This window comes from Onychomys torridus, chromosome 10 (assembly GCF_903995425.1).
Source record: "Onychomys torridus chromosome 10, mOncTor1.1, whole genome shotgun sequence".
Taxonomy (NCBI): domain Eukaryota; kingdom Metazoa; phylum Chordata; class Mammalia; order Rodentia; family Cricetidae; genus Onychomys; species Onychomys torridus.
The window spans coordinates 26,437,833-26,462,486 of NC_050452.1; the positions used below are offsets into that span (position 1 = coordinate 26,437,833).

The following is a 24,654-nucleotide window of genomic DNA, read 5'->3' on the forward strand; positions in this document are numbered from 1 at the left end:
CCAGGGTTAGGAGAGGTGCTTTGGTACTGGGCAGAATTCCAGGGTGATGGTGCCGATACCTCCCTGGGTTTCAGCTCCCCCCTTGTAGAATCAGGCTATCTCACATAGTGGTTGTCTTGGTGATCTGACGTACAGCACCTGCTGAGCATTCTCACAGGGTGGTTATATAGTTCCTCACCACTTGCCCTGGGTCACTCTCTGATGCCCAGATCACCATCACCACTACCAGACACCCCCTTGCATGGCACCATCCCTCGCAAGAAGGAAGACAAAGAGGTGGGGTAGGTCAGACCTGAGGTGGGCCAGGGCTTGACCTGCCTACACCACAGTGAGAGAGCACAAGCTCTAAACAGGCAGTCGGGCTTTAGCGCTGAGCAGGCAGCTCACTGGAGCAGACAGCTCCCACTCAAGCGGATCCTGAGACCTGGAAGGGATTTAGGCGTGTCCAGAGGGAAGGGTTGGTCCCCAGGGATGCAAGGTTTTCAGTACTCCCGATGTGGCCTTGGAGAGCCTTCATCCTCATTCCGGAGAGTAAACTGGTATCTGGGCCTAGGACAGGGCTTGGAACGCCAGCCTCCACGCTGGGTATTTCTTTGGGTATTTCTTCCGCCTGACCGGCAAGCGGCTGTCTTCTCTCCGTCTCATTTCCAATACACGAGATGAGGGGACCATCTCTTGAGTGTGGGAGGAAACAAATGACAGACACATAGAGAAGACTCTCGGAATGGGCACAGGGGCCTCTCTCCAGGTGTGTGCAGGGTGGTCTTGGAGAACTCTGACCGGGAGCTCTCCGAGACAATAAGACCCACTCAGCTCCCACAATCCCGCATTATAGAGGTTAGAAGCACAGATTGGAATCAAGGCTAGGTGGTATGAACTGTAGCTCCATTACCTAGAGGCTTTTGTCCTCATCTGTATAATGGGACAGTTCGAATCTCATTGAGTTGTTATGGATATTATAATCTGGTACATAACACACACAAAATAAATAAATTGGTGCTCTGATAATTTTTATTTGACTTACAGTTTTTACTTATCAAGCAGGATTCCAGACTCTATCTAGCCAGGCTCCAGCCCAGTTTAGGCTCCACCCCACTTTTGTCTCCACCTAGACCGGTAGGGCAGCTCCCCAGCCTCCAGGGCCGGACGCTCGGGGTGGCTTTCTCTACTGGGTCTGAGGTCTTGGGTCTTCTGGCTGACTCCTTACTTGATCTTGGAAATATTGGCTCTTTGGGGCCTTCTGTTTCCCCCATTTGTTGAGGGTGGTGTAGTTCACAGTCCATGTTTAGGACTACGAAGCATGCTGTATAGACAGGGGAAGACGTACTACCGGTATGATTGATCCTGTTCCATCTCAGAGGGTCCTTTGCGACTCGATACAGGGTCATGCTGCTGCTGGTCACCCAGTGCTTACCCTGAGATGGCAAAGACCAGTAGTCCCGAAAGCGCTCTGAGAGAGCAGGCGGAGCAAGCCTGTGCACTGAAGCCAGTAGTGGGTGGAGTCCGGAGAAAGGATGTGGTCTCAGGAACAAAGAGGAGGGCGGGGAGGGGCTGTCTGGACCTCTCAGGGTTTATACGATCCCAGGCTATTTGCCCGGCTTGTGGCACCCTCCTGGACTTCGGCTTAGAGCCTGCATCCTGCCGAAGACCACCCCAGGAGGACGAAGACATCGCGGTAGCAGCCCCCAAAACTACAATACCCAACATCCCTGGACGGGGCGGGGGCGGGAGTTTAGCGGGGGCGGGGCCCAAAAATTGAATTTTCCCAATAGGGCCCGAGCAGGGGCGGGACCCAGCAGAGAATTGGCTGGGACGGCTTGGCAGGGCGGGGCCAGCCAGCTGGCTGGCGCCGCGGGACAGCGTCTGCGGCAGAGTCCAGGGGGACGTTGCTGAACCGGCCTGGGATCCCGGGCTGTGCCTCCCGCCCGCCCGCCGTCTCTTCTGCATCTGCCGGTCCCGAGCAAACTAACGCGAACCCGCACGGAAAAGGGCGGGTCGGATTGAGAGGTGGGTGTGAGGATCTCGGGGCGACCCTAGGAGTCAAGATGAGTCCGGGGGTGGGGTGGGGTGGTGAAACCTGGGTGTCTGGACAGGGATTCTGGAACTCCCAGGTCCGGGAGCCCCCACCAAATTACAGGAGCTTTAAGCCACAGGATTAAGAGTCTGAGACCTTAGGAAAGTCACCTATGGACCTTGAAGAGGGAGGCTCCACGATCCCCAGAGACACTAGTCTGTGGGGAACTGATACCTTGAGGAAGACTCCCGCGGGGTCTTAACAATCTCCAGGACCTCAAACTGTGTAGCATGAAGCCATGGGAATGGTGGCAAGCAGTGACAAGATTTTCTGAGCACAGTGGCACTAGGAACACCCTTGCCTAACATGAGGAAGCCCAGCATGTCCACAATATCCAAGACCGGTGACCATTAAATGACATTGGGGAGGAGTTACCCCAGACAGAGTAGCTAGATTAGGAGGCAAAAACCCTAAGAATGGTTGGCAGCTCAAGCAGTGACTTGAGCAGATGGGGTTCTTCAGACTCCAATTTGTGGCCCCATTCACCGGATGGGGTGACTCACACCAAGTGACTGTTGTAGAGAGAAGGGATGAATCAATGGAGGTGGGGGTCCTGAGGCCATTTCAGTCACTACATTAACTAAGTGTCCAGGTGTGCTAGGCCACGGATTCTCGAATTCCAGACTCCGGGGGCTCCAGGAAGGAGAGAGTTGGGCTGGAAGGCTGGCACCAGGTTTAGGGATCCATTTTGATGGGGCAGCGTTTGGACACGAAACAAACATCCTGGAGTTTTGGCGGCATTTTTGGGAGGGACTTCAGAAGGCAGGGATAGGCACAATTTGTACTAGATTCTTCCTGCCCTTTGATTCTGAGTTTTACTGAGTTTTACTGTGATGGATCTTTGGCCCTCTCCCATCCTCTCAGTCAGTGTGCCTGAAGTCCAGAGGTTGGGTGGCCCAGCTCCCCAAGGCCCTTCAGTTGGGAAGTGAACTGTAACTGGATTCTAAGTGTGTGAGCCAACAGGGAGAGCTGGACACCTGGCTCTAGAAGTCAGGTCAGCTGCTGTCACAGGGAGTGAAATGGAGGTAGGCAGATGGCTGGTTCCAACAACTGATAAGATAAGAAGCGCCCAGACCTATGGGAGTTAGTGACAGCAGCAGAAAGACTCGGACGTGGACTCAGCCCACAGCCAGATGCCCAGTTTGTGGAGAGAAGGCAGGTAGAGGGCTAGGCTGGGCAGCCCTAGAGATGAGTGGGTGTGACAGGAAGCTAGGGAATGGCTTGCACCCCCTGGTGGTAAACAGCTTGGGTGGGCCTTGCTGATTCCTTTTCTCAATTCCACGTCCATGCCCTCCTTGTTTAGGGCTTAGTCAGGATGCCAACTTAGACCACAGGGCAGACTGGCAGCCAAGCTGGTAAGGCTGGAACAGGAACACCTATTCTTGGTTAGTGAGTTTTTCAGCAAACCACTGTAGGGCAGAAGACAGTTCCTAGCCAGGAGCCACATAGGGTAGGATAGGACAGAAATGAATGCTCATGGACTAGAGAGGGAAATCGAGGCATAAAACCCAAGGGACTGAGATTTCTACAAGCTCCAGCAATCTAACTCACATCTGCCTCTTGCAGAACTCCTCGAGTGCCGCCAGGAGCTGACGCACTTAAGGAACTAGGGGCCAGCAAGATGGCAGACGAGGCCTTAGCTGGGCTGGATGAGGGAGCCCTCCGAAAACTGGTAAGTAGCCCTATTACTGTACAATGGGGTGGGCAAGAGCCAACCCTGGGATATAGGGCCATTACTTTTGTACTTTTCATTACTTAGGAAGAGGGAGGGGTTTGGAGGAGAGGGCAAAGGAACGGCGCCAGGTTGGTTCCATTTGGCCGATCCACAGGCCCTTGTGGCATGTGCCCGTCCGTGTCCGGTGCTGAGACCTGGTCCCTACCCACCTCCAACTGTCATTTGTTTAAACAGTAACTTCTGGGGACTCACCCATGGGCTGCTACAGGTGTGGGAAGAAGGCTGGATCTGCCTCTCCTGGGCAGCCTGGGCACTGCCCACCCCTGGAAGCCTGCCCAATGAGAATGTAGCAGCAATGATTAATAAACCAGAGCACAGCAGTAGGTTGCTGAGTTCACCATCTTACAGAATGTTCACACGTGCTCCGAGAGCCAGGATACTGCCACTCTGTGTGGTGAAATCACATACCCAAACGCTCCAGGTTAAAAGCTTTACCAGGGTCCAAACTCCAAAGGGGATCTTGGGATACCCAGAGTCTGGAAGAACCACGAGAGAGAAATAGACTGTGGGCTCTTACGGGTTCTGTGATGTCTAGTCTGTTGTTTTCTTCTTTTAGCCTCAGGGTTTTTTGGTTTTTGGTTTTTAACTTGTTTTTTTAAAAAAAAGGTTGGTAGTGTTAGCACAGGGGTGAAACAAGGTATGGCCCTAACTTCAGGATAGAGGCTGGAGTAGTCCACTCCATCCTTGTTCACCACCTTCTTCCTAATCCTTTGTACAGAGAGGCAGTAGGAAAACACAGCAGGGCAGTGATGTGTGTCCATCCACAAGGCCATACAAGTAGGCCATGGGGAGAGCGGCCACCACCCAGACCCTGATCTCTGTTCAAGGCAGAAAAGTAGACACTGACTTTCGCTACAAGTGTCCCACAGCACCACCCATCTTTGCCCCTATTGCCCCAAGAGGCAGAGGCTGGGACCTCTTGGTCTAGTTGCCTTCATCCCCCTAGGCAGTTGTTGGCCTGTGTGTCCCGGGGCCAGCCTCTTAACCTCGTCCAGAGTTCAGGGCAGCCACTCCTTGTGTAGCAGCCAGGAGATGGGGTCGGGTCTCCAAAGACGCCCGCCAGTTATCTTCACCGTCCCTCAAGAAGTCAGAGTCCTCGTGGAAAGCCAGGCTGGGTGTCCATGCACCCTCATCTCTGAGATTCTCCAGCATCAGATCCCACTCACGCTAGGTTTGGGTGCTGGGAAAAGTTACAGGGAAGAACAGGAGCAGTGGCTGACCGACGCACTTCCTCCCAGCCCCGGGGCCTGGGAGGAAAGGACAAGCGAGACCCGACCCCGTCTGGGCCCCGCTGCCCCAGGCCCACCCCGGCCCTGCGCCTCCACCTCCCCGCGCCCGCCATGGCTGCGCCCCAGAGCTGTGTGAGGGTCCCACCCTCCGGCCTCGTGGCAGGAACGGGGGCGTCCCAAGCCCGGCTCCTCCCCGCGGGGCCCGGCCTTATATGGGAAAGCTGTGCCCAGCTGACTCGGGGAGCCGCAGCTGCTTCCGGCCCCGCTCCCGCACATTCCTGAGGTCGGGGTGGTGGGCTGCGTGGGACAGGGGCACCCGGGGACAAGCACGCCCGCGTGTGCCCCCTGCCACGTGTCTGCACGCCTTCTACCTCCCGGCCGGGTGACCTGGGGAAGCAGCTTAGGGGCTGTGAACCTCCCTTCCTTTGCAGATGGGACGTTAAAGCCGGCGGTAGCAGGGGGCTTCCTGCCGGGCTCCTAGCCGCAGCGCCCGGCTGGAGACTGGGTGGGTGGGGCGTGGGCGAGCCCCGCGCTAGTGGCCGCAATTTGCGGCCCTTCAGCGCCCCCTGGCGAGGCGTTTTCCCGTTGCTCTCAACACTGTAGGCAGCTCTGATCCTGGGATTGAGGGAGGATTTGGAGAAGGATCGCTTCTTGGACAGGTGGAGAGACTAAAGTTACAGAGACGCTAGGTCAGCCAGACGCCCCCAGCAGCAAGAGTAGAAAGCGCCGGGAGCCCCAGTCCCGCCCCCTCTCCAGCCTCCCGCAGGAGGAGGAAGCACCCTTTTTCCTCCCAGGAGAATTTCACTAGGCAGTTTCGGAAACCGTCCCCTTCCCCCTGGTGGACAATAGCTCTTTGTATTTCCTTCCCTCCCTCCCACAGTCCCCTCTACACACAGTGGGGGTTACTGAGAGGGTGGGGAACTCTGGACACAGTAGGAACACTGTGATCTGACCTTTGGTGTTTGAGAGGGTGGGGAACACAAGACACAGCAGGGACACTGGTCATAGCCTTGCCCGCAGTCCCAAAAGGAAAGATCATGCCAGAGAGTGGCCAGCAGAATGAGGTCCATCTCTCAGCCACGCCATCCACTTACGGGATTCAGAGGGAGGATCCCAGTTTCCAGCTCGGGACACTGAGGTACCAGGGGTTGTAGAAATGTCCAAGTTCCTATCTTGTTCTTTTTGTCCGGGGTTTGGAAATGGGGACCCATGATAGAAAGGATTAGTTATTGTATCTCCAGGCCTTTACCCTCTGTACCAGCTATCCCCCAAGGCCACCCATCTCCAAATATTTCGGGGAAGTGAGCATCGTTCCCTTGGTTGTAATAAGGTCTCCAAAGGCTTTGACATTTCTAGACCAGGCTCAAGGGGTCTTCAGTATGGAACATCAAAGTTCCTACCGTGACAGAGACTCCAGCATTACTGTTATCTTCAGCCTTAGGCAAACCTTGCAGTCAGAGAGACTGATGTTTAAATTCTTAAGTTATTTGACCATAAACAAGACATTCATTTCCCTCTTATCAGATAGAAATAATGTATCAAGAATAGATAAAGAGGCTGGTGAACGCAACAGTTAGGAGCGTTTTCTGCTCTTCCAGAAGACCCAAATTTGGTTCCCCCGCACCCACATCAGGTGGCTCACAACCACTTGTAACTCCAGCTTTGGGTAATCTGATGCCCTTTTCTGGCCTCCACAGGCACCCATACACATGGAGCATACACATAAATACAAGTAAATCTTTAAAAAAGGAAAAACCTCCAGAGGCAGAGGCAAGCGAATCCCTGAGTTCCAGGCCAGCCTGGTCTACAGAGTGAGTTCCAGAACAGCCAGGGCTACACAGAGAAACCCTGTCTCAAACAAACAAACCAACAGAAATGACAAGTGGGGATTCAGTGCAGGGTCCGACACAGTTTAGGTCTCAATAAATATACCAATATTTCTGTCTTGTCTTTGCCTTCTACTCCTGGCTGCTAGAACAGGGAGGAGAGGTGATGTGTTCTGCATATGCATGCTGTACAGGCAGGGGAGACCACCTCTGAGTCTCTGCTCCCTTCCCAGCTCCTGCTCTGTCCCAAAGGCCATTGTCCTACCTGGGAAATTAGGAAGTAGTGACAGAGAGGTTAAGGAATATGCCCTGAGTGTAGAGCCAAGATTGAGACCTGATAGGGCCTCTGGCCTGAGCTTCGGGGGACCGACTCTCCATAGCTCCTCAGGAATGTGGATCTTGGAGGACTGCCCCCCAAGGCTTTGCCCGCTCTCTTCAGATTAAGAGAAGCTGGTTAGTGGCGAAACTGGACCAGCTCACACTCCCTACTGAAGCCTGTTCACCTCTGCCCGCTCTCCACCTGCACCCCCCCCCCCCCCCGGCTCCCCAAATGAGAAGGAAAGACCAACCAGGAGGGAGACTGAAAAGGGAGAGCTAGTCACCTGGCACTTCACCTGTTCCGCTGCCTACCAGACCTACACTGGAGGCTTGGCTCTGCCACCGCCCTGTAAGCCAGCCCTGAGCCAGGCCTCTTCCGAGAGATCCCTTTAAGGGGGCACTGGGCCAGGTGGTGTGCGGAAGGCACCAGGATTGCCTGCACACCACAGCGAAGTGCGCTTTTCTGAGCCCGTTTCTATCAGGTCCCCAATTTTCCTTGAGCTGCTGAGCTGAGCCGCTGGTGACAGCTCCTGTATTCTATGGACACCTCCAGGGGTTCTAGGTACAGCCTAGTGCTAGCTGCCTCGTTCTTTTCTCTAGGGGACCAGCCCTTCCCATTCTGGGTCATGACTTCTTCCATAGTGCCCAGGGCTAGTAACCATTAGCCAGCCAGGGAACTAGGACTCTGCACCACCTTCCTCTGCCTCAGTTTCCCTATCTAACATCTCTCCCAGCAGGGCCCTGCTACTCTGGGACTAGATTACCAGGGGACTTCAGCTACCTGAATCACCCTCCCCTTTCCAGGGACCTTGTTAGCTCAGAAGGGTGACCACACTCTTCCTGCTGTGGGCTAATGAAAGACTCAGGAGATCGGGTGTCAAGTCACATAAAGGAGTGCCTGACTGCTTGGCGCTTGGCTTGGGTGGGTGGTTGCTGGCTCTGCGCTCACAGAAGGTGGTCTGTGTACCACAGTGCCCAGTGGGCTCCTCGGGATCTTTGGCATCATGAGCTAGGTCTCTCCTAAAGATTTAAGTGGGAGGCAGGCACGTGGAAGGCTTAGGGTAGAGAGGCTGGAGACAAGCTTCTCATTGTGCCCCAGGCAGATCTGTGGGCAGCTGGTGCCAGTCCTCTGCCCCTGACAGAATGCCCTACCCCTCATTCCCACCTGCGTCGCAGCTGGAGGTCACAGCAGATTTAGCAGAGCGGCGGCGGATCCGCTCCGCCATCCGGGAGCTGCAGCGACAGGAGCTGGAACGGGAAGAGGGGGCTCTGGCATCCAAACGTTTCCGGGCGGAGCGGCAGGACAACAAGGAGAACTGGCTACAGTGAGTGGCAGAGGGGCGGGGTTTGCAAATGCAAGTGTGGAGTCAGGTGTGACCGCCGCCTGTGAGCATTGGCGTGCACGGGATATTTGTGGGTCTGGACCAAGTGCCAACTGTGGTTGTACAGTATGGGTAGCATGTGGCATTCGTACCTGTGACCACAGATGTGTAGATATGGATGTTTGCTCAGAGGTTCTTCCTGGGCAGCTCTGAGTCTCTCTGTCAAGGTTCAGGCCTCTGACCCTGACCCTTTCCTTGGGCTCACATCCTCCAGACCTTGTCACGCAATGGTAGTCACACTCATGATGTCTCTGCAGCTCTCAACAGCGGGAAGCTGAGCAGCAGGCTGCCCTCACACGATTGGCAGGGAGGCTGGAGTCCATGAATGACGTGGAGGAGTTGACCACGCTGGTGAGGCCCGGGGGGAGGCAAGGGGGAGGGGAAGGGTAAATGAAGACGTAGACCCCACAGTCTATCCCCTGTGGCCTGCCTGTCACCCACAGCTTCGGAGTGCCGGTGAGTACGAGGAACGCAAGCTGATCCGAGCTGCCATCCGCCGTGTGCGAGCTCAAGAGATTGAGGGTAGGTGCCCTGTCCTAGACCCACCCCTGCCCTGCAAGCTGCTGCCTACAGCATGTCACTCACTTCCTGACTCTTGCCTCTGCTCTTCCAGCTGCCACCTTGGCTGGGAGACTGTGCAGGAGTGGCTCCCGAGAGGACAGCAGGAGGCAGGGAGCTCACAGATTGGACCCTGGTAAGGTAAGGAGTGTGGGTGTGGAGGGAGGATGGGCCAGTGTCTTGTGCCTCTTGTTGCCAACAGAACAGGGCAGAGTGCCTGTGTTCCTTTGCTACACTGTCGTTTGACTGGGAGCTGGCCCTTGGCCAGTGTTGGAGGAAACCCTGGAGTTCATTTCTTATACTCTCAGGCAACTCCAGCCATGTGCCTTCCACTCCAGACCTTGAACTCGGGTTTTTCTCTCAAAGCCAGCCAGCCGGTCTGCACAGCTCCAAGTTACTGCTCCTTCCCTATCGCTGCTCTTATGGATACATTGGCCCCTCTCCAACTTCCACCCCTGCTTCCCACCCCTGCCCCTCCCACCCCGCCTGTGCTCAGCAGCCGGTAGGATCTCCTAGAAATGCAAGTCTAGTCCTGGTACCTCCCCTGCTTAGACACATCCCAAGCTGCTGCCCCTTACCCTCCAGACAACCCGCATCCTTACCTCACCAGGGCGTGGCGTCAGGCCCCTGCTGAGCGGCGCTCAGTGTCATTCTTCAGGTAGTGTGGGAGAGAAGTCAAGACATGCCATCGCCACTCAGGGCCAGCAGAGGATGCTAGCTGCCCAGTTCTGCACAACTCGACTTCTCTCTGACTAGCCAGTCTGAGGCCAGAGCTGGAATAGGAGTCCCCAGCCAGTCTCCTGTTAGCACCAACCATTGAATTAGGATCTGGTTGTTGTCCAACCACCTTTGGCACTGACTAGCCTTCCTCACACAGGTGTGCCCACAGGAAGCCGTGCCCAGCCCCTCTGCTTTGCATGGCCTGCTCTGTCAGCTTGGCCCTCCATGGGTGGGGGTAGCACTCGGAGTCAGAGAAACCTTGGTTGCATCCTGTGGGTCCGCTGCAGGTACCAGAGCAAGAGCAAGAGAAACAGCAGACAGCAGTACCAGAGCCAACCCCAACCCCAACCCCAGCCCCTGAGGACACCAGCCAGGATGTGACCACGGTGACACTCCTGCTGAGAGCCCCGCCTGGGGGCATGCCCAGCTCACCACCTGCCTCACCTGATGGTTCACCCACCACTGCTTCTCCTGAGCCTCTGATAGAACCCGCTGGAGCCCAGTGCCCTGCTGCCGAGACTCTGGATGGTTCTGAGTCACTTCCTCGCCCTTCAAGGTCTCCCAGCCCTGAGCCCCCCATGTCACCAGCACCCCCCAGCTCTCAGGGGCAGGTCATCAGCAAGGTGAGTTTGGTGGGGGGCAGGGATGCCAGGCAGGTGAGTTCCTTGGTCTGCGAGCCCCTTCCTATGTGGTGTCTCTCTTGCAGCCCCTGCCTGGCCCCACAGAGCCCTCTAACACCTTGGACCCCGCCAGAGGCTCCTCCAGCAGGAAGAGAACAGGTGAGGACCCCTGTACAGGTTGCTACAGGCTTCTGCTTGCCTCCCTTTCCCTGCCTGTAGGGTGAGTTCTGCTGCTTCAGCAGCTCTAGCTTCCCCAGGTTCAGGCAATCCCTGACATTCCCCACCACTGCCCCTGAGGTATTCCCGCCCCTGCCACCCATGGCCAGAGGCCTCCTTACAGCCTTGAAAGGCAACAGGCCTCAGGCACATTCTTCTCCCCAATAAGGGAGTACACCCATCACCCAGCTGGATCTATGGGCAGTACTGGCTTGGGGGGTGGGGGGGCTGTCCCCCTAGTCTCATCAGTAAGGAGAATCTGGATACCTTCCTCTGGCCCAAACTTACCCCTGGCTCCTAAGAGTGTCCACGTCATCCTGGGGTCAGTCAGGAGAGAAAGGAGGAGCCTCCAAGAGAGCTGCAGCTGAGTAGACAGGCCTGGGCAGTGGGTGTGCTGACTGGTGAGGAGGCTGCGGAGGGGTTGAGGGAAATGTGACGTGGACACCACCCCACCGTCCACTTTTCTTTCTCTTCCCCCCGGTATGGCTGCTACCTACTCACCAACCTACCAGATCTGGCTGAACCACAACCCTGCCAACGCTCCCTATCTGTGCTCAGTCCCCAACAGCCAACCCCAAATCGAGGTACTGCCCATATTTGCCATCCCCAGCTTCTGGGCAGTCCCTATCCCACCCAGCCACTGACAGCCTTCTTGTCTCTTCCAGGACCATCCCAGTTCCAGCGGGCTGGCTCCGTGAGAGACCGAGTCCGCAAGTTCACATCTGATTCTCCTGTGGCTGCCAGGCTCCAGGATGGCCCACCCCGATCAGCCCTCACTTCACTGACCCCCACAAGGCTCCTGGGCCCTTCCTTGGTCAGCGCCACCCCTGCCTCCTCCTCCAGCAATTCCTCCTTTCGAGGTCCCAGGGACACTTCCTCCCACAAGAAGCAAAGAGAACTTGCTCATTCCCTGGCCCAGCTTCAGAGCTGCCCTCAAGAGGAGGGCCCTGAGGGGCGGGGCTTGGCTCCCAGGTCCCTTGAAAACAGAGCAGGGGGGCCCAGGCCCTGCTCAGAAGAGCCCAGTACCCCGCTGCCTGTGGGCATCGGCACCGGGGAATCTGGGGGCAGTATGAAGACGACGTTTACCATTGAGATCAAGGATGGCCGTGGCCAGGCCTCCACAGGCCGGGTGCTGCTGCCCACAGGCAACCAGAGAGCAGGTGGGTTTCTCACTGCTGGGGCAGAGTCCTTGCCACCCCTCACTCCCAGTTCTGCATGGGAGACCAGGGCCAGGGCCAGTGTCCAGGGTGTCACTCACCTTGACTGGCACTGCCCTCACTCCACCTGGCTCCAACAGCCACCCTTCTCCCCAACCAGAATTGACACTGGGACTGCGGACACCCCCGACCCTTCTCAGCACCAGCAGTGGGGGCAAGAGCGCCATCACCCATGTTAGCAGCCCTGGCACTGTGACCCGACTGGGCAGCGTCACTCACGTCACCACCTTCAGCCATGCCTCCCCTGGTAACCGAGGAGGCTGCAACTTCAAGGTGAGCCTTTCTCCTCATTCCACCAGCCTCACCATCCCCCACCTGCAGAGACGGTTTAAGGGTGCAGGGCTAGCAGGCTTTCTCCGCTATGCTCCTCCACCACTATGCGCGCAAAGCAGCCCAGGCCAGAGGACCGTCGCTGCCGGTGGTCCACAGGGAGATGGTGGCATGGCTAAGATGGAACCACTGTATCACCCAAAGCCGTATCTGAAGTCATTCTTCCCATGTGCTGAGCCTTTTATTGTTCAGTTTGTTTGACGTGGAGTCTCTTGTACCGTGGGTTGGCAAGGATCTTAAGACATAGCCAAAGGCTGAATTTGAACTCGGTAATCCTCCTGTCTCCACCCCCCCACCCCAAGTGCTGGCATTACAGGTGTGAGCCACCATGCCTGGATCCATTTGCTGATCTCCGATCCTTGTACCTAAACTGATCAGTTCATTCTTAACGAGCAAATGTGAAGACTGAGGCTCAAGGAAGGTGGTAGGGGCTTCTTCCTGTGGCACCCCTTACACCCCTGTTTCCACCCAACATTGGACACCAGCCCCAACGTGTAGATCAGATCACAGGCTAATGCCAGCTCAGCCTAGTCCATTAGGAGATTGTTGATTAGCATCTTCGCCATGGGGGGCAGGGCAGAACCGCTGATGAAGACAGACAGGCAGGGGGGGACGACCAGGCAAGTGAGGCACCAGCCTAGCAGGTGCCACGGGAACTGAATACGATGTATTCCTTCTATTATTCATTCCCAAGCCCAGGATCAACTGGCTGGGAGCTCAGCTGAGGAAGAGATTCCTAGTGGGCTACCCAGGTAATGCCCTCTGTGCAGTATGAAAGACTGAATGGGACTTTGAGGTGAGGTGGTCAGACGGAGCTAGCTTTGGGTCTTCTGAGGGCTAACAGGAAGAGAATAGGAATGACAGCCACCCTCTTGTCACAGAGCAGGACCCAACAGATGGGGGTGGATGTCCTGAGGGATGGTTACAGACGGGGCTCTTGGGAAGAATGGAAGGTGTCAGGGTAAGACGGCTCTGGCACTAACAACTCACCGGTCTCCCCATCTGAGGAGAGCAGATGAGGTGCCCATAATGCACTTGACTTGCACAGCGTCTGGGGCTGGCTCTGAGCACTGTGGCTGGGCTAGAGGACGTGTCTCTCAGGGCCAAGCCCCCATTCCAGCAGATTGCTTAAAATCCCACCTCTTTGAGCCTCCACTTCCCTGACTTGTTTAAAGGTTTCTAAAACAGCATGGCATGAGAGCAGAGCTGTGCAGGAGTCCAGCAAATAGAAGTCTCGCAGCTGATGTACATGGTGTCTCAGTCCATGCCCTGCTCCCTGCTCCCACCGGTCTACCTGTGGGTCACGGGGCTCTGGTCTCGGTAATCCTTGAGACGTGCAGCAGGCTGTCTGCCTGTTTGCGCAGGCTACCCATCCCCCTCCATCTCCTCCATGGATGAGCCCAGAATAGGTTTCTATTTGGGCAGTTGCTCCAGCTGGCTGGTAGCAGGCTGGGAGGCCAGCAGGGGCGGGGCAAGCTCACTGCCCTTGCCTTTGCCCTCAGACCAGCTGCAAAGACTCTGATGCTGCCAGCGTAGACAGCAGCCCCTGCTTCTGCCCTCACCATTGTACCCCAAAGAGTCCCCGCTAGCACTATGCCAGGAGTACCAGGGCCCGGGCCTGAGATGGCCGAGGCCTTTGAGGAACGGTTGAGCCAGGCATTACAGGAGCTGCAGGCGGTGGCTGAAGCAGGCCGGTCAGCCGTGACCCAGGCAGCTGATGCAGCCCTAGCCACTGTAGAGCCAGTGGCCCAGGCAGCTGAAGAGCTTCGAGCGGAGACGGCCGCTCTGAGCCGGCGGCTAGACACACTGACCAGGCAGGTGGAGGTGCTGAGCCTGCGGCTGGGGGTTCCACTTGTGCCGGACCTGGAGTCTGAGCTAGAGCCCAGTGAGCTGTTGCTGGCTGCTGCCGACCCTGAGGCCCTCTTCCAGGCAGCCGAGGATGCCGGGGCCCCTGTGGCCCACCCGCCTGCCTTTAGCACCCGCCGCAGCTCCTCTGTGGGTCCTTCTCGTAGGAGCAGTCTCGTAAGTCAGTCTGTGGGAGGGACTTGATTTGAGCCCAGCTCTGCTGAGTGTCTGTAGATGGACCAACATTGTCTCAGCCTCAGTTTACCTCACTGTACAGAGGACTAGGCACTGGTACTCTAAGATTGGGGCAAGAAGGTGCCGGGCTCTTCCCCTGGTGCCTGTCCTGCAGCTTCAACCAGGCCAAGGCTCTGCATTGCAGCTGCTACCTTGGCTCTCCCTGCCCTCATGACAGACAGAGGCCCTGCTAGGAGAGGAGGGCTGCAGTAGCTGAGCTGGGCCTTGGCTTCAAGGGGGAGGGGGGAGGGAGTTCCCCTGGGGGAGACAGGTCAGTGCTGGGTGCCCCTTAGATACTGGTTCCCAGCAAGGTGGGCAAAGAAGGAAAGTGGTATGGAGCTCCAGAGAGCTCTTGGCTTGGGGTAGCCCCAGCCAGCCACCTTCTTAGGAGCCTCTGGGACCTGGTGCCCCCAGGCCATATCACAGTCACTGAGGGCCTAGCCTCAGTTTCCCCTGTGTCATAACAGGGACAATGAAATCCCCGGTGCTTATACAGGTATTTCCTACTGAATGGAAACCATTGCTACTAATGCTACCAATTTGGATCAATATGATTCCGATATGCGGGAAACTCTATACAAGGCTGCCAGTTTTACTACAGTGAGCCTGAAACCAACATGGCCAACCTACATTAGCAGGCCTAGCAGGCTGATGGTTATTTCCAGTGCTATGCCCGCAGCCCCAGAATCTAATCCTCTCCCACCCAGGTTTCACCCACACTCCTGCATAAACCCTACACCCTCTCCACTCTCTGTAGATGGAGCCAGAGCCCGCCGAGCCCGCCTCTGTGACCGTGGAAGCGGCTAATGGCGCAGAGCAGACTCGAGTGGACAAAGCCCCAGAGGGGCGGAGCCCCCTGAGTGCCGAGGCGCTGATGGCCATTGAGGATGAAGGAGTTCTGGACAAGATGGTATGTTAGCTCTGGTAGGCGGGGGCTGGCAGAGGCCAGGGATCGGCAGGCCCCAGGGACACAAACAACTGTTTTATCTACAGCTGGACCAGACTACGAACTTTGAGGAGCGGAAGCTCATCCGGGCTGCACTGCGTGAGCTCCGACAAAGAAAGAGAGGTAGAGAGCCAGTTGCCCACCTAGATCTAGCCACTCCATCCCTCGGCTGCACCCCTCGATCTGGAGTCCTTCCGTGGACACTGCAGCTCAGTAGCGGCCCCTCCTCATGTCACCTGCCTGAGAGCCATGTGCTCCCTGGCCTCCTTGCCCTGTGCCCAGCTGTACATTCCCAGTCACTCCCCTCGGCCCTTCTCCCCTTGCGTCTAATTGCTGCCCACTGTCGGGTGCGCCTTGCTTCAATCTAGGTAATCCCCCAGCTGCTCCTCTCCCCAGCTTGCCTCCCTTAGCCTCTGCCCCTGTATGTGGCTAGTTCCTCTTCCTGCAGTTCTCTGGATTCAGCTCCTGTCTCCCTCATACTCTAGATTTACTTCTGGAACAGTTGTTCTCTGAGAACAATTACTCCCCCACCCCACCCCACTCCCAGCTGGCAGTCAAATGCCTCATGCGTCCCCGACAAGCGCTGTACCGCTGTGCTATGTATGCCCTGATGTCCCCTCTCCCCGCCTGCTGACTTTTTCTTCCAGTTAACCCTCTCCTGGGTCTAGGTAGCCTTCTAGTAGCTCCTCTCCTCCCTAAGGCTAGTTTGAAGGTCTACCACTCAACTGCTGCGTCCACTCAGCTCTCTTTGGGTCAGCTATTCCCTCCTGACTCAGCTGCTTTTTCCCATAGAAACTTGTCTTGGATCCAAATACCCCGTGACATCAGCTCTTCCATGTTCCCTCTTCTGCCTGCAGAGTCCATCACCCCCAACATACACTCAGCTCCGTGCCAAGTTATGGCTTTCCCCGTGCCCCCCCCCCTTCAGCCATCCCTAGAGAGGCCCTGATTTCCTGCGTCATTGGTGTTTCTAACAAGCTGCCTCCACTCCATCCCGTGTGCTCCTTGTGTTTGTGCATGTGTGCTGTGTGGCGCTGGGCGGCCCTTCTGGGCATGCATGGGGCATCCCCTGCGCAGACCAGAGGGACAAGGAACGAGAACAGCGACTTCGAGAAGCACGGGCCCGGCCAGGGGAGAGCCGAAGCAATGTGGCTACAGAGACCACCACGAGGCACAGTCAACGGGCGGCGGATGGCTCAGCTGTCAGCACAGTTACCAAGACTGAGCGGCTTGTCCACTCCAGTAAGAGGCTGAGCAGGGCTTGGGGCCCCGGGGCGAGCTCAGAGTGACTCCCTGTGCCTTTCATGCGCTTCTTTGTCCTGTTTCCTGTCCCTCCAGACGATGGCACACAGACGGCCCGCACCACCACGGTGGAGTCAAGTTTCGTGAGGCGCTCGGAGAGTAAGGCCACCTGCTCCCTCCTCTGCCTGCCTGCCTGCCTGCTCACCTCCTTAAGTTCTTCCTTAAGCACTGTGTCTTCAACTGCACCCTCACCTTTACTTCTCCACTGTGGCACTTCTCTACTGTGGCAGCCTCCCCTCGAATTTCCTCAGGTCCAGCCCGGGTCCTCAACTCACTCCCTTTTCCACAGACGGCAGCGGTGGCGGCAGCAGCACCACCACAGTCCAAACCAAGACCTTTTCCTCTTCCTCTTCCTCATCCAAAAAGATGGGCAGGTGAGCATGGGGCGGTGCCGATGGAGACCTCACTGCATACCCATTCTGCAGAGGGGCCGGCTGACCTACTGAGAGAATAAGCATGCAGTCAGGGAGGTCCCAAACACATCCTGCTTGCTTTGGGATCTCTCTTAATCCTCAGCCACACCACAGGGCAGGGGTGGAGACCAGACACTTGCTACAGGTTTCACACTGAGCCTTAAGAGAGTGACCTTCCACCACTCGCTGGGTCTGCCACCTTCCAACATCTGCAAGCCACATCTGGGTCATGTGTTGATGGCTTGAGGCACTTGTGAGGGAGAGGTATACCCCACAGTACAGAGGATACAGGGATGGAAGAAAGCAGACCACAATGATTCCAGCTCTCAATTGGCGAGTTGCAATGCAAATTCCAGACCTGCAACTGTGTCCTCTGACATCCTATGAAAGCAGCCTTGATTTCTTCATTGTCAATGGAAATAGTATGGATTCCTCTCACCCCTTGTAAAGTTTATTTGTTTACATACTTATTAATTTTTGTCTGGAGTGTGTGTGTGTGTGTGTGTGTGTGTTACTGGGTATTAGAACCTAGGGCCTCATGTATGCTAGGCAAACATTGTACCACTGAGCTACATCTCTGGCCTCTCTTCGCTTTTTTACTTAGAGGCAGGGTCTCTCCCTAAATTGCTTATACTGGCATTGAACTCTCTCTGTGGTTCACCAGGCTATGAACTTGCGTCAGCTACCTTAGTATCTGGAATTATAGGCTTACATTTAATTTTTTTGGATTTTTGCGGTGTGGGGAGAGGTGGGCACATGACGGTCTCACTGTGTGGCCCAGGCTGGTTTTGAACTTGTGACCCTCCAGCCTCAACCTCCAGAGTTCTGGGATTCCAGGAGCACAGCAACACATCAAAGTCCCTTGTGGTGTTTAAATAGCACAGTGGGAGGACTGAGGGTGTAGCTCATTTGTAGAGCATTTGCTTAGCACACAGGAGACCTGGACTCCTTCTCCCAGCACTAGAAGTAACAAAAGGGCACACAGTGAAGTCTTAGGAGGTGTGAGCTACTACTGTTTCTCCTGCTGCTCACTTCACTACTTTTTATTGTTTGGTTTCGGTACTGGGGATTGAACCTAGGGCCTTGTGCTTCCTAGGCAAGTTCTTCTCCAGTAAGCTGCATCCCTGCCCTTTCATTTTTTTATTTTGAGTCAGTTGCCATAACTCATCCAGAGGTGGCTTAGATGGTTCTCAAACTTGCAGTCTTTCTGGTTCAGCTTCCCCAGTAGCTGGGATTCCTAGGCCATGCCACAAGGTCTGGCTCACTGTTATTACTTGATAATGCCTAGGTTCTGAGCTTGCTGAGAACTTGGCAATAGGACACACACCCCTAGAAAAGTCCTGGGGATCAAGCCTGGTCAAACAAGCTTGGCTGCCAACCTCCTGTGTCTGTGCCTTCATGTACTGCTCTGTAAAATGGGTATGACAAGGACACCCACTCCCCACTGTAAAGACCACCCTCTACTCCCTCTACCCTCCTTCATTTGTTAGTGAAGTCACTGGTGGTAGTTGATGCAGTATAAGACTTCTCTTAAATGCTGCTCTCTAGCAGCCCAGGAGGACCCCATGCAGCTGTACAGAGAGCCGCACCAGTTTTGGCGTTTCCAATACCAACAACATCAAGCTAATGATCCTCGTCTGGTGCCAAGAGAGTGGACCTCACTCTTCCTCCAACCCTGACATTCATTTTGTCACCCTCCAGCATCTTCGACCGAGAGGACCAAGCCAGCCCACGTCCTGGCAGCCTGGCAGCCCTTGAAAAACGTCAGGCAGAGAAGAAGAAAGAGTTAATGAAGGCACAGAGTCTGCCCAAGACTTCAGCATCCCAAGCACGCAAGGCCATGATTGAGAAACTGGAGAAAGAAGGTTCTTCAGGGTGAGTGGTAGGAGGTATGAGTTGGCCAGTGGATGCTCTGGGCATTGGGTGGAGCTGCAATTGTGATAAAAAGGCTGAAAGTCAGGGAAGATTAGACCAGGGGTTGTCCACAGGGGAGGCTGGCCCATTAATGGAGTCTTGTGACCCTCCTCCCCACATTACCCCCACAGCAGTCCTGGCACACCCCGTACAGCTGTACAGCGTTCTACCAGCTTCGGAGTCCCCAATGCCAATAGCATCAAGCAGATGTTGCTGGACTGGTGCAGAGCCAAGACCCGTGGCTACGAGGTGAGCCCAGTGGAACTCCTCAGCCTGGGGCCCGCTCCTTAGAATTATTTCACAGCTCCCATGTACTCTGCCAGGAAACATGAAAAGTGTTCTCAGGTGGGAAAACTAAGTATCAGGGAGACCACATGTCCTGTTCTGGATCCCAGAAGGGCCCAGTGAAGGCCGTTTGGGTTGGTGGGCATGATTCAAGGACGGCTCCTGCTCTTGGAGTCCATCCAGCGTTACACAGGGTAAATGTAAGCGAGGAATGACTGGAACATGCCCATAGCCTTAGTATCCCCTCCTCCTAAAAATCACAGCTCAGAGGATTCATATACCGAATTGGAAGAGGCTCACGGTTTTTTTGTTTGTTTGTTTGTTTGTTTTTTATTTTTATTTGTTTTTGTTTTTGTCTGAGCTGAGGACCGAACCCAGGGCCTTGCACTTGCTAGGCAAGTGCTCTACCACTGAGCTAAATCCCAGCCCCTTGTTTGTTTTTTAATTTATTTAATTTTATTTTTATATGCATTGGTGTGAAGGTGTCAGATCCCCTGGAACTGGAGTTATAGACAGTTTTGAGCTGCCATGTGGGTGCTGGGAACTGAACATGGGTCCTTTGGAAGAGCAGCCCGTTCTCTTTAACGCTGAGCCATCTCTCCAGCCCCAAGGCTCATGTTTTGACTACTCACTTACTGTAAAATTTTGAGCAAGCTACAAGGTCTGTCTGAACCCAACTGCCATAGGTCTGGGATGCCAAAACATTGGGCTGAGAGGGTTAGCAAACATGGGAAGGTTGCCCCGCAGGGTCCTGACCAGTGCTTCTACCTGCCATAGCATGTGGACATCCAGAACTTCTCCTCCAGCTGGAGTGATGGGATGGCCTTCTGTGCCCTGGTGCACAACTTCTTCCCAGAGGCTTTTGACTATGGGCAGCTTAGCCCACAAAACAGGCGCCAGAACTTTGAGATGGCCTTCTCATCTGCTGAGTAAGTATGGGCCCCATGCCTCCTGGCGTCAGCTGGGCTGAGCAGCCCTGAGACCCCATGGAAGTGGCCAGTGGTACTGTGCGTCTGCAGACGAGACCCCCTTCCCCAGAGAGTTTCCATCCTCCTCCACCCATGCCCACCTGTTGCTGAGTGTGCCAGGTGCCCACCGGAAGGAAGGAGCGGCAGGCTCGCCTACCAACCAGGCTACAGCCCACCAGGTGGCCCTGTCCATAACTTCTCCCTCCTCCCTCTGCCCCTGTCCCTCCGCTCTCCATTTCTCTGTCCTGCTCTCCCTCCCACTACCACCAGAGCTTCCTGCTCCCACGGGATCCCGGCTGGAGATTCCAAAAGGAGGCTCCTGGCCCAGGCACCGTGCCGGAGTGACCTATATAGGCCTATATAGGACATCAAAAGCCCTCCACTTTGGAATCGTGCCCCTTCTGCACACTGCACCCAAGCACCCTCCTCCATCTTATTTCTTATTCTCCCCTTCTCTCTCTGGTTCCCTCCAGGATTTTTCCTCCTCCTCCCCCACTCCTCTCACGCCTCCCTCACCCCCCCCTCCATGGGGCACAGCCCTCCTCTCCAGCCTCGGCACCAATGCCGTTGCCCCCTTCCCCCCCGCGTCCCCGCTTGCCCCAAGAGTTCTCTGCACCTGTGACTGGTTTGGCCCCCCACCCTTGTCTGCACCGCACACCATTAGTGATGGGTAGTGAGCAGCACGTCCACCGTTGGGAGGGGGCATGCGGGAGGCTGGCAGATGCGGCACTGATAACGTAACTGAACTCATGTCTCTGTGTGTGTATTTGTGTGTGTCTCTGTCCTCCTCCTCTCTTGGTCTCTCTCCCTCCTTCCTCCACCGGGTCCTGCCCCCTGCCCCTTCCTGGCCCCCTACCCTCCCCAGGACCCATGCGGACTGCCCGCAGCTCCTGGATACAGAGGACATGGTGCGGCTTCGAGAGCCTGACTGGAAGTGCGTGTACACGTACATCCAGGAATTCTACCGGTGTCTGGTCCAGAAGGGGCTGGTAAAAACCAAAAAGTCCTAACCCCTGCTTGGGGCCCCACGGTGAGACATGTCGCCTTTTCCACCTGTCCCATTTCACCGGAATCTGCTCATCAGTGCACAGAGAGGGGTGAGGGGAACGGGGGAGTGTGGGGGGGGGCCTCAGAAAAGCCAAAGGAGACAGGCAGGACCCTAATGACACTATTGCCAGTGGGTAGTGATGACAAGGGAGGAGTCCAATAGCAGAGCCCAGAGGCCCCAGACTCAGGCTTCAGGCCCAGGATGGCAATCTATAAAAAAGAGAAAAACTCAGCTGGGATCTGAACAGTTCAGGAGGAGAAGGAGCTGCAGACACAGGAACAGGCCCCACAGGGCCAGGGACAAGAGAAATGGAGAACGTAGCATAACCTGGAAGGGAGGGACTTGATGAGAGGTGGAAGGAGGAGACCACAGTTGGAGGACCCAGGAGTCAAAGGCATCCAAACAGGAGAGGTGTGCTCAGGCTAGCATTCTAGAACAATCCTTGGGTAAAACTTGAAATAGTCCAGATGGAGCAACAGCAGAACCTGATGTGGTGGTGCATGCTTGCAAGCCCCTGATGTGGTGGTGCATGCAGGAGCCTGACGCTTGAGGGCCACAGTTGAAGGCCAGCGTGGGCAACATAGCAAGACCCTGTCTTTTTGGGGTTTTTTGGTTTTTTGAGACAGGGTTTCTCTGTGTAGTTTTTGGTGGCTGTCCAGGATCTTGCTCTGTAGACCAGGCTGGCCTCAAACTCACAGAGATCCACCTGGCTCTGCCTTGCGAGTTCTGTCTTTTGGTTTTTTGAGACAGGGTTTCTCTGAGTAGTTCCGGCTGTCCTGAAACTCACTGTGTAGACCAGGCTGGCCTGTAACCTTTAACTCACAGAGATCCGTCTGCCTCTGCCTCCCAAGTGCTAGGATGAAAGATGTGTGCCAAGCTACAAGACCCTGTCTTTAAAAAAAAAAAAAAAAAAAAAAAAAGGTAGAAAGACAGGGCCCCTGATCTGGAGAAAGGAGGGTCAAGACACAATCAAACTCAGAATGTGCCATATGGGGAGTTGGTGGTGTCCCTCTCCAAAATGGGGAGCTTGGGAATGGGGCCAGTTCAAGAGGAAGTTGTTTCTGGCTGGCTCCCCTAAGCCATATGGCTTTCCCATTTGGTCACCTCACCTCAGGGCCACAGGAAAGAATTCTGACCTGAACTGACTGTCCCATTACAGATAAGGAATTCAGAAAGCAAGTTCAGGCCACAGAATGGCTCCAGACTCTCCATCCTGTGATTCCTGTTATAACCCCACCACTATATTCCCACCAGTTTTGTAGACAGAAGCAGGTGGGAGGCAGCGGTCCCAGAAGACGGCAGAGTCTTAGCCAGCATCCACAAGGGGTCAGAACCAGGCCTGAAGTAAAGATAGAGGTCCAAAGGGAGCCACGGGATTGCTAGAAGATACCTGACTCAGAGGTAGTCAACAAGGATGCCCTGGGGTACCCACCTGGGCCAGGGTCCCTGGTGGGAAGGAACACGTGTGCACACACACTCAGGTCCAGGTGTGGAAAAACAGACTTGGTACAGTCTCTCGGTCATATATGGACTTTGCTGCTTAGCAGGCCACTCTGAAGAAGAGGCTGCTGTAGCTCTGATCGGGTAGGAAAGTGTGACTCAGCTCCGTGCTGTTGCTTTAGTTGCCTGGTGTTTGGCTTGTCACTTGGGTAGCCTGAACCATGTACCCCAGTATAAACAATGGCTTTATAAGGTCTCCAGGGAGGCATCACGGGCAGGAGGGAGCTCCGGACTGGGGGAGGGAGGCTGGGATCCCTGGAAAGATAGTTGCAGTTGGAAGATGCTCCAGAGAGAGGCCGCCTCTTCACCATGGTACAGCTGGGTAAACAAGCCAAATGTGGGGTGACATATGTCATAAGTAGAGCCAGGTACCTGTCACTTATCCTGAGTACTTCCAAGGTCTCAAATGAGGACGGGAATGACTAATAATGGGGGAGGGGCAGGGTCACGGGAGAGAGCAGAGTCTTATCCAGCACCTAGAAGTGATCAGAGGTAAAACCTGGACAGAAACTTTTCTGCTTCTCAGCATGGTGAGGAGCTGGGCTGTGATCCCAACTACGCTGGAGGCCGAGGTAGGAGAATCACAAATTCCAGGCTTGCCTGGGCTTCAGAGTGATTTCGAGACTAGCCCCAGCAATTTATTGAGACCATCAATCTCAAAAGGGAAAGAGCTAGGGATGTAGCTCAGTGGTCAAGAGCTTGTGTCTCAAGCTTGAGGCCATGGATTTAATCTCCAGCACCACAAAAACACAAAAGTGGTCTAGGTACCAGTTAACCTGGGTTATCCCGTGTCTGGGGAACAGCAGCAATCTGCCTTTGCCTTCCCTGCCAAAGGAAGCTTATTGGGCAGCAGTAACGAGGGGCTACAGTCACGAGGGGCTGGTGAAAACTAGAGGCAGAGCAGAATGCGACCGGAGGGAGAGTAAAGCTGAGCTTGTACCCCATCTTAAAGCTGCGAGGAGCAGTTGCCAACACCCAGGGTTGAGGACCTGTATCCCGTACCAGGTCTAACCTGGCACCTTCCTAGCTGTGAGGCCGAGCAAAGTGCAGCACTCTGGAGAATCAGAGGGCTGTTGCACACTGGACACAGTGTAGGGTGTGGATGATCCAGCCGATACGGCTGGGGTCCTCATCGGCATCCCTTGCTCCACCCACTGTAGTTGATGAGGGCTAAAGGACCACTCCTGACATATACCCCTTGGCCTCCATTTCCAGTAGAAAACCTGTTTCCTAGGAGAAAGCAGGTCACTAGGGAATCCTGGCCATAGACACTAACCAAAGGGGATGATGGCTCCCAGGGGTATAATGGCCTAGCTGAGACTACCAAAGGGGTGTGTGTGTGTGTACTAACTAATACATGAGCAGGAGGTGTTCCTCTAGAGAGGAGTTGGGGTCTAGAGCCAGAACCTGCCTGCCTGAGGTGGGGCATGGCTCACTCCCCAGCTCCATCTTTCCTCTATCTGCTTAGCCTATGGGCAGGATAGTCCCTGGGTTTGGCTGTAGCTTTCCGTTCCTGGAAAGTGTTTGTAGTCGATGGACAGTCTGGAGTTTATGAAAAGACCAACAGGCAAAGACCAGACCTCGGGGCAGAGGGACACAGCAAAAAGCAGGCCGGCGCTGATAACAACTCCTGTGCCCCTTCCCCTGCAGGATGCTGGTGGACTGTGTGCCCCTGGTGGAGGTGGAGGACATGATGATCATGGGCAAAAAGCCCGACCCCAAGTGCGTCTTCACCTACGTGCAATCGCTGTACAACCACCTGCGGCGCCATGAGCTGCGCCTGCGTGGCAAGAATGTCTAGCCACTCTGCTCACACCGCCGGCCCGCGCTGCAGGCTGTCCCCCATCCCACCCCGGCACCGTCCCCTCCCTCCTCTCAGTGCGCCTGCCCACCGCCGCCCGGTCTGTCGGAACACCCCTCCCCTCCTTGTACACACGCAGCGTTTTGATAAATTATTGGTTTTCAACGATCCTG

At 55.4% G+C, this 24,654-nt stretch overlaps 1 protein-coding gene across 5 annotated transcripts; it reads left to right on the forward strand.

Moving 5' to 3' along the window:
* Positions 1-1,863: 1,863 nt before the first annotated feature.
* On the forward strand, positions 1,864-24,649 carry Smtn (smoothelin). 5 transcript variants are annotated; one of them, XM_036201464.1, is made up of 21 exons: positions 1,864-2,007; positions 3,641-3,746; positions 8,359-8,507; positions 8,822-8,915; positions 9,008-9,086; positions 9,178-9,263; positions 10,130-10,465; positions 10,549-10,621; positions 11,191-11,262; positions 11,344-11,838; positions 11,996-12,168; positions 15,062-15,214; positions 15,298-15,373; positions 16,328-16,492; positions 16,589-16,651; positions 16,842-16,926; positions 18,667-18,840; positions 19,011-19,128; positions 19,942-20,093; positions 20,998-21,162; positions 24,331-24,393. In XM_036201464.1, the coding sequence occupies exons 2-20, from the start codon at positions 3,696-3,698 to the stop codon at positions 21,140-21,142; spliced, it is 2,739 nt and encodes a 912-aa protein (XP_036057357.1). In that variant the 5' UTR covers positions 1,864-2,007; positions 3,641-3,695; the 3' UTR covers positions 21,143-21,162; positions 24,331-24,393. The 5 variants fall into 5 exon arrangements, with proteins under 5 accessions (XP_036057357.1, XP_036057355.1, XP_036057356.1 ...); XM_036201466.1 differs by having other exon boundaries at positions 1,946-2,007; positions 20,998-21,066; positions 24,331-24,649; XM_036201462.1 differs by lacking the exon at positions 20,998-21,162 and having other exon boundaries at positions 24,331-24,649.
* Positions 24,650-24,654: the final 5 nt, after the last annotated feature.

Excerpts from the sequence above, each read along its gene's own strand:
- Smtn (XM_036201466.1), top strand. The coding sequence starts at position 3,696 with ATGGCAGACGAGGCCTTAGCTGGGCTGGATGAGGGAGCCCTCCGAAAA. Across the intron at positions 3,747-8,358 it reads AGGGAGCCCTCCGAAAACTG|CTGGAGGTCACAGCAGATTT; the intron begins GTAAGTAGCCCT and ends CCTGCGTCGCAG. Across the intron at positions 16,927-18,666 it reads TCATCCAAAAAGATGGGCAG|CATCTTCGACCGAGAGGACC; the intron begins GTGAGCATGGGG and ends GTCACCCTCCAG.